The 14,939-nt window shown below is 45.6% G+C and overlaps 1 protein-coding gene across 1 annotated transcript in view; it reads right to left on the reverse strand.

The window, feature by feature from the left end:
• Positions 1–1,691: 1,691 nt before the first annotated feature.
• The window catches only part of LOC146179754 (ATP-binding cassette sub-family C member 3-like), an 88,544-nt gene continuing 75,296 nt past the window's right edge, over positions 1,692–14,939 (reverse strand). The window contains exons 13-14 of the mRNA XM_084580270.1: positions 6,034–6,228; positions 1,692–2,198 (exon numbers count right to left, since the gene is read on the reverse strand). Of these exons, the coding sequence (XP_084436396.1) occupies positions 2,081–2,198; positions 6,034–6,228 (313 nt within the window). The 3' untranslated portion in view covers positions 1,692–2,080. The remainder of the gene's footprint in view (positions 2,199–6,033; positions 6,229–14,939) is intronic.

Here is a 14,939-nt window from a genome sequence, read left to right on the forward strand (position 1 = left end):
CAAAAGCCTTTAATGCGTCATTGTTGTCAGCAGGAGCTGTTGGCAGAGGGTGGCACACTTTCGAGGAGGTTGTAAAAAAGCAATAATTAACCTTGTCTCCACCGGGAATCGAACCTCAAACCTTAGGATCCCCAGTACAGTACCTAGAATATACTCTAGGCATTATATCCCCAGCTGAGCGCTTGAGAAGTGTGCCGTCTGCCGCCGGCGACTTTTCATTTCAGCGATGACAGGAGAGAGGGCGCTGTGTGTAAGAGGAACGGATCAGCGCTGAGCAGAGAGCTGGGTGAGCTGCCTCCGTCACCGCTAGTTCTTCGGATTTTATCTGTTGTAGGCCGTCATTGCACCCGCCACTGCTTCGGTGGAGAACGATGGCTGTTGTTGCGGCGCGCGTCTTTCTCTCCCTCTTCTTTTTTTCTTTCTTTTCTATCCTGGCCCTGGAATATCCTGCCCTGGCACCCCTGCCCTGGCAACTGCCTTTCCTTCGTCGTCCTCCCCCGTAGCATTAGCCTGGTTCCACAAAGTGATCTCCCGATTTAAGTCCCAGGGACTCTCCGATACCGCGTGACTAGGCGGAGGATTAACAAGGGATTCGCCGGCGCTTGGTTGCCCAGTCTCGCTATGCATGAGGTGCGTGCCAGGCCGAGTGCGTCAACGCTTCGGCACAGACGCTAGGCAGACGTGTAGTCATGCGAAATAAGCTTGAGCTCGGATGCCAGGTTTAACCAGGATAAAAATTTGCAATTTCCGCGCTAGTACAAAATCAGCTTCACACCTTTCGTGCCCCTTGAAAGCATGCTGCCTAACCATATTCATTGTTGTCGGTAGCTCTACACTGTCGTATCTGTGCTCGTCATCGCGAGATCATCGCTAGTCACTATTGCGCCCAAAATAATGCGGCCCATCTTGAAAACTCTCCGCTGTAATCGAACTTGTCGTATGTTAAAGATATTTTGAACGATTACTGCTTTCTAAATTAAAACCACTTTAAAACTGTCTGTGGGAAACGTGTGTAGAAGATTATGAATTTCAGTCAAACGCGACTGCAACTGGTTTGCTAACTATTTCTTAACGATACCAGATTTATATAATAGGTATCAGTTTTCATTGCGAAAGAAAAGCAATGACGATTGTTCGGAACAGACAAGAAAGCGCAATAAGTTAGGAAAAACTGCATCCTTTGTGTCTACATTTGCGGGTATGCTTAGCCCATTGCACTGAATTCGAGAAGAACCAAGAAAAATTCTAAGCCAATGCTTCGTGCCATGCGCACGCATTGTCAAGGCAGAAATGAACGCTTAAGCACCTTTGTTCGAAACTGTAATACTCTATTATTCCTGATCTAATCTATTATTCTATTATTTTTTAATACTATGAAGGGTGTCTGCATAGTTAGAACCAATGAAAAGAAATGGGCGATCATGGAACAAATATTTTGCATCCAAAGTGCTCTACGCGGACGTTTAGCCTTCCATTTTTGGTTCCGGGTGAAACTCAAGTTGTTATTTTTGTGTATTTCACAGCAGCTTACCATAGAAACCTTGACTCCCTTTTGGAAGAAGCATACCGGGAAATGTAATTAATCTAGGGCTTCTGGCCAGAGGTTCTGGCCTAAACAAGAATGTCTCTTTAAGTAAGTAGTTCGACAAAACGTGAAATGTTTATTGATAATGTTCAGAAATTTCCAGTTCGAACGTAGCCTTTTAAAATCCTGCAAATAACAGCAATCGAGCACAACAATAATTATCATCGTGCAAGAAAACGAAAACGGTGGAGCGCTATGTGTTTGAAAATATGAACAAGATTAGTACAATAAAAAGCACGAACAACGAGCAACATCCACACAAATAATTTCAAGATAAATAGCAATGGGCTGACCTGCGCAGCAAAAAGCCAGACATCCAAAATATCGCCTGGCACCCCGTGGGGGCCAGATGGGCAACTTGATTTTATCTGGATGCATTGTGTGTGTTTAGGTTTGAGTCCGCCGCCGGCTTCTCATCATTCTTCGCGCTGGTGACTCGCAGTGCGTCTAAGGAAGCATCTGCTACAAAGCTGTGATGAGGGATTCGACCTCATTTCATCGACTGTTAATTCCAGCTTCAATGGCCATGCTGTAGAACAGGGACGATGCGTCAGAAAGCAGCGTCTGTACGGTGTCAAACTCCCTGACTCTGCCGTCTTCCATCACAAGTATCCTGAAATCAGATGCATAAGCATGCAGTAAATGAATAGAAACGAAATATTGCTAAACGAAGAATTGTATAAGAGTTTTACTGGACAGACAAAAGTGAAGCGACCATGCACACATTTTGTGATAATGCAGAGTGAGTGATGGTTGGAGAAGGTTCAGAACCGTGCCAATGAGGCGCCGGCATAAACTTTACGCCAAGTAACGTGTTAAGAAAACAAGCATGCACTTCTACGCAATGGCTTCCTCCCATTATCATAGCTGCGGAACAGTTCTTTTCTTTTGTTTCCTTTCAACGATTTTGTTTCTGCGTTTTCTTTTTGCTTTCCACTTCGTTGTAATTACATTCGCGTAACTGCAACAGAACTTCAATTCGCAATCAGCGTTCACTGCTAGCATATAATTAGTGTAGAGATGGGGAAAAATTATTAGCTCTCGAAGATCACGTTGTTTCTTTCATTACATCATTTCATTACAAGTACATCACGTTGGAAGCATTTACCTTTTACAGGCTAAAACAGACGCTTCGGCAAGTTGGTAATCCATTGAGGGTAAACAGCGCAAAAAAGACGAGGACATAAGAAGTGCACAAACGAGCGCTTACTTTCAACTCATGCTTTATTGCTTGTCGCGCGAAAATATATACTGAAAACAATCAACAAAAGAAAACGTAATGACACTGATATACATAGATATATAATATCTCCAGCTGCGGATGACAACAGCAGCGTCATTGCCTTGTGTTCAGAAACCTCAATTCCTTCGCTGTTAGAGCCCCCGAAGCACTATTAACACAATCATTATTTACCCTCGCAATTTCAACGGCTTCCAGAATTTCACGGGTTAGCTGATTGCGGTGTTTCTTTATCACTCGCGTATGTTCGAATTGTGGCGTGCAATTATCACAATCCCTGCAGTGAATGCCAAGGTGCCCTTTCACTGCTTCGTGCACATTGTAATGATGTTCTTTGAGGCGTTCATTGAGGCAACGTCCCGTCTGCCCGATATATTGTTTACCGCAAAAAAGCGGAATAGAATAAGCAACACTTTCCCGACAGGGCACAAGTTGATTTTTGCGTCAAACTGAGCAACGTTGCGCAGCTGACATTGCACAGCACTGGGGCGATCACCCGTGTGCTGTGCGATTAACCACATGCCTAAACGGCCTTCTCATTCTGTGAAGTTTAGGCGTAGTAAAAGTGGAATAGAGTTTTGAAAAGTGCTAATTGTATTCAGTTCGTTTGTTTCTCGATAAAAGAAGGCGCGGTAGCGGTCTCTGCGTAATTTTGAAAAGCTGTAGCTATTCACACGGAATGGACACAAACACGAACACAAAGAAGCGCTGTCTCTTCAAAGTAGCTCCTCGCTTATCGGTGAACATCTGCGCCTTAATGAGCAGCATACAAATAGAGGTATATATATCTTCGTTTCGAATCTCTCGCAAACTGCCCCGCTGCTTAGGCGCAGTAGTTAGGGAGCTTGATTGCTGCGCCCATAGATGCGGGATCGAATCCCGGCCGCGGCGGTGGCCTTGCGATAGATACGAAAAGCAAAGACGCCCGTGTGATGTGCGATGTCAGTGCACGTTAAAGAACCCCAGGTGGTCGAAATTTCCGGAGTCCTCCACTATGGAATCTCTCATAGGCTGAGTTGCTTTGGGACGTTAAACCCCACAAACCAAACCAAATCTTTGTCTCTTTCCACTTTCACTCGCACCTTCCTCCCTTTCCTTACGGCGTGGTTGAGGTGTCCACAGAAAACAAGTGATACAGTTACCGCGCCTTTCGCTTCCTATAAATCAATCAGCTTCCCTCACGGCGCGGTTCAGATGTCCACAGGCCACGTGTGAAAGATACTGCGCCTTTTCCTTCCTGTGAACCAATTTAAAAAAATGTAGTATGCATCCGGCACCGCTTAGGTGGTGGATGACGGCTGTGGCGGAGCGCGTCTTTAGCTCCCTCTTCTTTTTCTTCTCTATTTTCTCTCCTGTTCGCACGAGGCAGCGGAGGTGGCTCAGCTGCAGAGCCAGTAGCAGGCCCGGGCATTTCGTTTTCATTCTTCTGTCAATCGCAACAGAGTCGGGCTAGTTGGTATTGCATATCTAAATAACAGCGCTGGAAAGACGAGACGAAGAACAAAGAAGTGCCTGTGTTTCTTCGTTCTTCGTGTTTCGTCTCGTTTCCAGCGCTGTTATTTTCATATACAATACCAGCTGGCCCGACACCTCACTCTCGTGAACTTCATTTGTTGTTCTTCGGGCTCTGTTAATTGTTCTACCTGGGACCTTAACCTCCTCATCTCCCTCGCGGCCAATGCGATCTGCCGGCCCCGGCCACTCTCCTTTTGCATCCCGAACAAAATAGTGCCACCTGATGTCCTTGCCATGTTTTGTGGGTTCGCACCTTCGACTGGATACGACGCCTGTGTCTGTGCTTCTCCGTTCTTCGTGTTTCGTCTCGTTCCCAGCACTGTATTTAGACATGTTAAAAACCCCGCCATTTTTCCAGCATTGCAAACCAAAATTCTTTGTCTTAACGGCGGCTCATAAACTCCCTTTTGACGACCACATGGATGTCTTAGTAACCGCTGATTGAAAACTCCGTGAAACGATTGCTGCAATGTGCATGTGCATTCCCGGTCAGGAAACGTTCGCAGTTTAACTCAGTTGTCGCGGAACTCGATGGCATGTGGAGTGTCGTAACTCAAGTAGAGCGCTATACTCAAGTGTGGATGCGAAACTCGCACGTGGCTGCGAATTAACTAAACGCTTTCACGACCACACGCACTATACATTGTCACACCAACAAACATATTTTGGCTTAACACCCCGCCGGGGTGGCACAGTGGTTACGGCGCTCGACTACTGTTCCCAAGGACGCGGGATCGAATCCCGGCCTCGGCGGCAGCTTTTCGATGGAGGCGAAAAGCAAGGCGCCCGTGTGCTGTGCGATGTCAGCGCACGTTAAAGAACCCCAGGTGGTCGAAATTTCCGGAGTCCTCCACTACGGCGTCTCTCATAGCCTGAGTTGCTTTGGGACGTTAAACCCCACCAACCAACCAACCAACCAACCAACCAACCAACCAACCAACCATATTTTGGCTTAACCTACTTCCTGTAACTATTATGAAAGTCAGAACTCCTAGTTACCTAGCGCACCCATCACCTTGGCTGAGCCTCTAAGGCGCTCTAGTATTGCTGGCGATGTAGCGAGCTTGATCCCCTGCCGTCATCAAACACATTTCTACAGCAGAGACGCAAAAACTGTGATGTATTCAGGCCTTTATGCTCACCTTACGCAAAACTATATTCTATTACAGCGGTAGGGTGCTTCTCACAGTCGGGCCTCTGCACTGGCACATGAAAAGACATTATGATTAGTCATGTACCCTTTTTAGTTTTTATATATAACGCAAGCCTTGCAACATGACTAGAGAACCGTAACCCACATCCGATGACGAAGGTGAAGATCATCGAACGGTGACCATGGTAATCATCTGTGGGGGAAACATACACGCACTCCGTTTTTTGTCGGACCTATACGATCTGCATGAGAAACTCTGACTTTCTAGCGTGCCTACTCACAACTTTTGCCCTTTTGCTATTATTTCCTTCTCATCTTTATATTCCTGTCTTCATTCGTTTTCTTCCAGTGCAGCATGGCACAACGGTTGCTTTTTCCGGTTAACCAGTAGGCCGCAACTCATCCATTTGCGGCGATGACCCGGAGCAAGGTCATCTATAATTGTTTCCTCTTTCCAGCCGCCTTTCCTCTTTCTTATCTTCTCGGCCTCTTATGCTTCTCTTCACAATGAACGCATAGTAGTTTAAGTTCCAAGCTTACCGATCGTAGTCGAGGACTGTGTGAATGCGGTGGGCGATGGTGAACAGGGTGCACTTCGCGAACGCCCTCCTAAGCGCAGTCTGGATAAGGCGGTCTGTGTCGCCGTCCATCTGTGACGTAGCTTCGTCCAGGAGGAGGATCCTCGTTCCGCGAAGCAGGGCTCGGACCAGGCACACGAGCTGTCGCTGGCCTACACTGCGATGGAACGTCCAGAAGAGCATATGTATTACCTCAAAGATAAAAATGTTTACTTGGTTCTGGAGTGCTCTTACGAAAAAAACTTCATATCATCTAATTCCGCACACACATTATCCCAATGTCATAAAACGTCTACCTTTTCATTCGTTTTGTACAATATCTGCAGGACAACGCATACTATTTGTATTATATATTTAGGACGCTGTGTTATAAAACATACATGAGGTTGTCTCAGTATGCCGTTCTTTTCCAGTAGATTATAATACGTTATGCGGTAACATGTGCAAGTACTAAACCCACAGGTGCTAGAGCAAGAGGTGCCAACACATGAGCGAGCAGAATGTGCTTACATTTGTTTAATTATCCCTCCTTAATAGCACACCTAGGTCGTAAGCCTTGCTCAATCTCATTGAAAAATTGCAGAATTTCATAAGGTGGGTTTTACGATTGCTCCATATTCGTGCATGCCTCTGCATATAACGAGTGCAAACCTATTAAAACACCTGCGGTATCATCGAACTAAGAAGTGTTTACAGATTACGATAGGACAAACGGAAGCTAACGCATGACAGTGTATGATAAGCAAACATGAGATTACTTCACTCAGCCATTTTTTTTTCAGTAGGTTATACAAAGTTATATCTGGATGCACGGTTGATGAAATATTTGAAATTAGCTTCCCTTACATGGCTTGGAGCCGTAATGAGAACAATAATCAGAAAGAAATGTCAGGCTTTGGTCAGTCCTCTATATATCTCAGAAGCTGTTTTCAGCATTACGAAATACAAGGCTACCTAGCCCGATGAGGAATATTCGCGCTATAATAGAGGACTACGCTCCAAAGCGCCTCTAGCCCCTGCGCGCTATAAGAGATAATTTTGCTCCTAAAGCCACTCCACCATTCAGGGGCCCGGAAACACTTGGGAGCAAAATTATCGCAGAGTGCACCCCGCCGCGGTAACGCATTGTTTAGGGCGCTTGATATACTGGGCCCGATGTTGTGGGATTGAATCCCGGCCGCGGTGGTCACTTTTTGATGGAGGTGAAAAGCAAATCGCCCGTGTGCTGCTCAATGTCAGCGCACATTAAAGATCCCCAGGTTCTCGAAATTTCTGGAGCTTCCACTATGTCTTCTCTGATAGGCAGAGCGGCTTTGTGACGTTACACCCCAAAAACCCAAACCAAAACAAATTTCTTCGATTAAGCATAGCTCTGAATGTGTCAAGTACACCTCCCTTTCTTTTGTTATGCTGAAAGAATCTCTAATATAAGAAAGTTGTAAATTTTTTATGTCTACTATCAGTATCTTACGCTATATCATCATCATCAGCATGACTATACCCACTGCAGGGTGAAGGCCTCTCCCATATTTCTCCAATTAACCCGGTTCTGTGCTAGCTGCATCCACTTGACCCCTGCGAACTACTTAACCTCATCCACCCACCTAACTTTCTGCCGCCCCCTGCTACGCTTTCCTTCCCTTGGAATCCAGTTTGTTACCTTAAGCGACCATTGGTTACTCACTATTCGCACTACATGTACTGCCCATGCCCATTTTTTTTTTTCATAATTTCCACCAGAATGTCGGTAACCTGAGTTATTTCTCTGACCCACTCTGCACGCTTCCTATCTCTTAATGTTACCCCTACCATTTTTCGTTCCATAGCCCTCTGGGTTGTCCTCAACTTAAGTAGAACCCTCTTGGTTAGCCTCCACGTTTCAGCCTCATAGGTGAGTACAGGTAAGATGCAGCTGTTGTATACTTTCCTCTTGAGCGATACCAGTAAGCGGCTAGTCATAATCTGCGAGTGCTTGCCAAATGCGCTCCATCCCAATCTTAATCTTCTTGTTAATTCCTTTTCATGGTCCGCATCTGCGGTTACTACTTGTCCTGAGTAGACATATTCGCCCACTACTTCCAGTACTTCGATACTTAATGTAAACTGCTGTTCCTTCCCGAGGCTGTTGAACGTTACCTCAGTCTTCTGCATACTGATTTTCAAGCCTACCTTTCTACTTTTAATGTCTAGGTGATCAATCATTATTTGCAGTTAATCCCCCGAGTTGCTTAGCAAGGCAATGTCATCACCAAATCGCAGATTACTGAGGTATTCTCCATATACTGTTATCCCTAACAGCTCCCATTCCAAGTCTCCGAATACTTCCCCTCAGCAAGCTGTGAATAGTACTGCGGAGATTGTGTCTCCTTGCCTAACACCTTTCTTTATGGGAATGTTGTTACTTTCTTTATGCAGAACTATGGTTGCTGTGCAGCCACTTTATATATCTTCCAGCACTTTCACGTACGGCGCGTCTACCCCCTGATTTCACAATTCCTGCATCACCGCCGATGTTTCTGCTGAGTCAAATGCTTTTTCGTAATCAATGAATGCTATGTATAAGGACTGGTTATATTCCGAGTATTTTTCCATCACCTGGTTGATGGTATGGATATGATCGATAGTAGAGTACCCTTTCCGAAAACCTGCTTGATCATTTGCTTGATTGCACTAAGGTTGTCCTAATTTTATTGGGGATTATCTTAGTAAATACCTTTAACGTAACAGATAGTAAGCTGATTCGTCTGTAGTTTTTCAAGTACTTAGCATCGCCTTTCTTATGAATGAGGATACTGTTTGCATTCTTCAATGGTTCCGGTACCATCGACGACACCAGGCACTGTGTATACAGGGTGGCCATTTTTGCTAGCACGATATCCCCCCCCCCCCGTCCTTCAACAAATCTGTAGTTATCTGATCCTCTCCAGCTGATTTCCCCCTGTTCCTAGTTTCTAATGCTTTCTTGACCTTGTCTTTCGTCATTGGTGGAACGTCTGACTGTTTTTCCCTGCCGCCAATCTCATTACGGTCCTGACTACTTTGGCTACTGTAGAGATCTGTATAGAACTCCTTCGCTACTTTGTCTATCTTGTCCATATTCGTGATAACGTTGCCCGCCTTGTCCCTTATCGCATACATCTGGTTTTTGTCTATGCCCAATTTCTTCTTTGCCGCTTTAAGTCTTCCCCCGTTCTTTACAGCATGCTCAAATTTCTCCATATTATACTTCCTTATATCTATATGGCACATAGAAATTTAAAGCAAACGCTAATCACGGCCCTAATGGGATTCGGTTTGCCGGGTGACGCATGAATGCGTAATCATGCGTGAGGAATGGAGCATTTACTGTAGGTAGGGCTTCTGTTTAGGAAATATTTTAGCATGCAAGCCCAAACCACAAACGCACAGTCATGCTAACAATTTTGTGCTGGCTGTACAGTCATTCTTTATGCTGTTGCTATCGAAATGTTATACATGAACAGCAATGTTATTGCCACGAAATGAGCTTAGCAAAGAGAATATACAATATTACTGTTGTGCTGATAGAGAGTACTCAGTCTTAATAAAACCCAACATCTGAGTGCTTCACGCTTCACTCAAAGAGTGACTACTGTACTCCGTAGAACACTATACTGCATCTATTTTGTATATGCTGCACCATCAGTACACCAGTACTCCCAACGTATTTGCAGTACTCCACTAGTATTGCCAGATTGCAAGTACTCCCCAAAATAGCAGAAAAATATGGCCGAAGCGAATGTTTTCAGGTGACTGTGTAATATTATCTGACAAATGATATCAACATTGCTTCTCAAGCACTCGCTGATGGTAATGCGTACTTTCTGTACAGGTGTTGTCTACAAGTACTTTTCTACCACCTTTATCATAATCCCTCAATTCGTGCCCTCCTCGCTCACATCTACTCTTTAGCATACAGCCTTAAGCTACGACAATATGCGAAAGACCACTTGACATGGATATAAAAACGCTCTTTAATCAATCCCCGCGAACAGGGCCTCAGTCACTTGTAGGTGTAGCGTGTCCCATTCAAGACCCAGTGGTCACGGGCTCGATTTCCACTTCCCTCTAGCTGTGGTGTTATCGCAATTCAAGTATTTTGAAGTTCCGCCGCTTTTCGTGCCACAACGAAGGTTTTATTCCAAACCGGAGTTTTCGCTCTAGATCGCCAGCGCCGTCTCTTCAATCTCCACGACGCAGCAGTGTATTCCTCAGAACAAAAGTGTCCGTAGACCACAGTTCGTAGTCAAAATAAAAAAGTGCTGTAAAATATTTATAATATTGGTTACATTGTTACCAGACAAATGAAATGAAAAATGAAAAAATGAAATAAATGAGTAAAGGTTTACCCTTTGGCGTCATGTTTTGCATTTACCGGTTTTGAGCGCGCTTTGGTGCGTCCTGTTGCGGGTTTTCTGTTTTTGATTTGCCAACACGACTGTGATAAACCACATTATCTACAGCGCAACAAGTGCACGTGATAAAGCATACAGCTCGTTCTGTCGAAGCGACGTCGTCGTAATGGATAATAGACAACCATGTGTTAGAAATAATAAGCACATAACTTCATATCATTGTGACGCAATCATTTTCTCTGCCACTTTCGGGGTGGTGTCATGTCATCTTGCTGCCTATTTAGCATCCATTTGTTAGCCAAGTTTCAGTCTAGTTTCCGTTAGAGATGGTTTGGTTTTATGGGGCTTAACGTCCCAAAGCAACTAAGGCTATGAGAGGCGCCGTAGTGGAGGACTCCGGAAATTTCGACCACCTGGGGTTCTTTAACGTGCACTGACATCGCACAGCACACGGGCGCCTTTGCTTTTCGCATCTATCGCAAGGCCACCGCCGTGGCCGGGATTCGATCCCGCATCCATGGGCGCAGCAATCAAGCGCCCTAACCACTGCACCACCGCTGCGGGGCAGTTTGCGAGAGAGAATTCAACCGAAGATATAACACCTCTAACTGTATGCCGCTCATTTAAGCGCAGGTGTTTACCGATAAGTGAGGCAGCTACTTTGAAGAGACAGCGCTTCTTTGTGTTCGTGTTTGTGTCCATTCCGTATGAATAGCTAGATCTTTTCAAAATTACGCAGAGAATGCTACCGCGCCTTCCTTTATCGAGAAAGCGAACCAACTGAAGACATTTAGCACTTTGCCAAACTTATTCCACTTTTCCTATGCCTAAACTTCACGGAATGAGAAGGCCGTTTAAGTATGCGGTTAATTTCTGTGAGTCCGTACTACGTAGGCGCAATGTAAAGGAAACATTGGCGTTTGTGAACGTAGAGACCAGATACCGGCTCACACGCACACAAAATGTATACGCACCGACAACTGCAATAGCGTTATGTTCCTGAAATACCTGCATCAAATATCACCCAGAATTCATTTTAAAGCATCGGCTGGTCATTGGACAAATTCATTTTCCAATCACGTGTACAGCATCGCATAGAGTGTATACAGTGCTCTGATCAAGGGACATGAGTGCAACGGGTCCGTGTGCTGTGCGATGTCAGCGCACGTTAACTATCCTCAGGTGGTCGACATTACTCCCGTAGCCCTCCACTACGGCTCCTCTTTCTCTCTCTTTCCACTTCAACTCCCACCTTCCTGCCTTCCCTTACCGCGTGGTGCAGGTGTGCACAGAAACAAGTGTGACAGATACTGCGCCGTTTCCTTCCTGTGAACCAATTAAAAAAATGTAGGCCGTCACTGCATCCGCTACCGCTTAGGTGGTAGATGACAACTGTGGCGGTGCGCGGTTTTCGCTCCCTCTTCTTTTTCTTCTCTATTTTCTCTTCTGTCCGCACGAGGCAGCGGAGGTGGCTCAGCTACAGAGCCAGTAGCAGGCCCGTCCATTTTCTTTTCATTCTTCTTTCAATCGCAACAGAGTCGGGCTAGTTGGTATTGCATATCTAAATAACAGCGCTGGGAAAGAGACGAGACGAAGAACAGAGAAGCGCCTGTGTCTGTGTTTCTTCGTTCTTCTTGTTTCGTCTCGTTTCCAGCGCTGTTATTTTCATATACAATACCAGCTGGCCCGACACCTCCCTCTCGTGAACTTCATTTGTTGTTCTTTGGGCTCTGTTAATTGTTTTACCTGGGACCTTAACCTTCTCATCTCCCTCGCGGCCAGTGCGATCTTCCGGTCCCGGCCACTCTCCTTTTGCATCCCGAACAAAATAGTGCCACCTGATGTTGCCATGTTTTGTGGGTTCGCACCTTCGACTGGATACGACGCCTGTGTCTGTGCTTCTCCGTTCTTCGTGCTTCGTCTCGTTCCCAGCACTGTATTTAGACATGTTAAAAACCCCGCCGTTTTTTCAGCATTGCAAACCAAAATTATTTGTCATAACGGCGGCTCATCAACTCTCTTTTGACGACCACATGGATGTCTGAAGTGTGACAAATACTGCGCCTTTCCCTTTCTGTGAACCAATTGATTGATTGAATCAACGGGTCCCTCGATCATGCTGTTCCTTTTTTCCCCACCGAGTGGAAGAATCCTTCAAACCTTTCTTTGAGGATCCCTTTGACCACAAAAACCGGTGTGGTTAGGTAGGCGTCTTCAGTCCTTCCGTAAAAATCCAGATTTGTCCACAGGGTCATGACGTCACAGCCGCATCAACCCACGCGGGAATTTTAAGCACCTCACAACGCTCATTGAATACTCGAAACATACGTGATGCCACGCGTGGACAGTGAATAACATTTCATCACTAATTGCAATTTCGCCCTTTTTCTGAAATAGTTCGCCCTTAAAAAATCATTTCACCTGTAAAAATTAAAAGACATTCAGATTTCAGATGGGGTTCGAACCCACGAATCTCTTGTTGGGAGTCAGCATCGCTATTGACTAAGGAAAGCTCGGCTTTATTTCTTTATTTTCGCGAGTATCCTGAAAACAAGAGGTCGCTATTAATTGCACACCACAGCTAAGCTTCAGCTGATCCTTGTGAAGGTGATATACAGGTATTTTCAGGATGTAATTCACAAGTCCTGCCGACAGTGGTGGATTAGTCTGCGCCCGTTGAATAGACAAAACGTTTTTTGAACAAAATATGTACGCATATACCATAGAGTGTTAAAGGCATTAGGCCTTAAACTCCTACGTATTTTCGACAAACCGCGGAGGTCAAGAAGCATTTTTACCCTAATCTTGAAACGTATATCATAATGGTCTGGTGGGATTCTTTATGTATTGTTTGTAGTAAGACGTCCCAGTTATATCTATTGTCTCATCAACCTAAAAATAACGCGTTCCAATGTCTTTCGTTGCTTACACTAGTTCGTTCTCCTCAGGACTAATAATAATTATTTCTTCACGCCAGGTGTTGACACGCGTAGGCCATGCAAGGCCACCTTTTCAATCCAGCATGATTTGAGGGCTATCGCTCGAATGTGAACCAGCCCCCGACCATCTAATAAGGCTGGCGACCAAATTTGCAACTCTGTGACCTGAGTAAGCGCATTCTTCTCACTCTATTTGGAGGTTCCGTGCCGCAGCAGTAATCCGCGCGAACTCACCGTATGTTCTCTCCGTTCTAAGCTTTCCATTTCTTGCAGTGATGTGTGACATTCGTTGCTACTTTTCTTCGCGAGTGCTAGCAATATTAGTGAGGAAGAATATTAGCTGGCAACGGATGGCTCGGCACTGTTTTCTTCGAACAAGTCGTTTAAAATATATATATATAGCAAACAGCCCACCTCAACATGTTGTCTTTGCCCACAAATTAATTTTCGCAGAGGAATTTTGGAGCAGCGTATAACTGGCGTTTATGGTTAGTGCGATTCCAGACCACTTGTCGCAAAAAATGCCGTGTAATATCGATGCCCAAGCGAGAGATGTACCGCATTATCAAACAACCGCGGAGGACTTATACTTCGGATAACATTAATGCGGACTTCTACGCAACAAAATCTCTCACCTTCTGACAACTATCGCCATGGTGATAAAAATATGAATCATGCTTTGCCATCAAAAGCCGCTCACATTTGCGGTGAGTCATGACGACCGAAAGCGCAATTTGCTCTCAATTATCGGCGATCAATATCAAATAATGTTCTTCAAACGGCAGTGCATTTCTGGCCGTAGTATGTCACAAAAGAGATGCAAGTCCATAAGGAAAAACGAGAAGCTAAAGTATTTGTAGAGATCGACCATATTGCGTGTCGCATGCAGCCCTAAACGTGGTCAGCTCTCGTGGACCATCCATCTTGTTTCGAGGGGGTGAAGATCAACACACCCTAGCGCGTTCCATAAGCTTGCGTGTCACGGGGAGCACAGGTCGCATAAGGCATGGCTCCACTTTTGCGAGGATGGCTGGCAGGATCCAAAGGCGCGGCAAGAGGTACGAGTGCAGCGAGGCAGTCAGCTGCTCTCACTGCCCTGGACAGGAAACCCCTCAGCCAGAATGCCCCAGCGACTACCTGCAGTCTCTCTGGCACATGCCTCCTGAGGAACACCCAGCACGCCTTTTACCCCTTATCCGGTAGTGTTGGAAGATGAATTTCCCCACAAAGAAGATCTAGTGCCACAAGGGTTTTTGCTGCCCCAGACGGACTTATCGCTTTCTGATGGTGGAACGAATCACTGACCCATGAGCGCAACTCTTCTTGTCGATGACCTTTTTTCAAAGCATTTCACCCCAGAAGAGCTGAGCACCAGGCCGGAATATATATTTCACCCATTGGAAACCCGTGGCTTTCATGGCGGCACAAGGTATCGAACCTGGTACCTCCCGAATGCGAGCTGGATGCTCTACTACAACAAGCTCGGTGCTCCGGCTTCGTATGGCGGGCGCGACGGCATGTTCTATGTCCATGCTGCGGGTCCCGAACAGGGAATG

The sequence above is a fragment of the Amblyomma maculatum genome, chromosome 9, assembly GCF_055883805.1.
Source record: "Amblyomma maculatum isolate TAMU_Amacu chromosome 9, ASM5588380v1, whole genome shotgun sequence".
NCBI lineage: Eukaryota > Metazoa > Arthropoda > Arachnida > Ixodida > Ixodidae > Amblyomma > Amblyomma maculatum.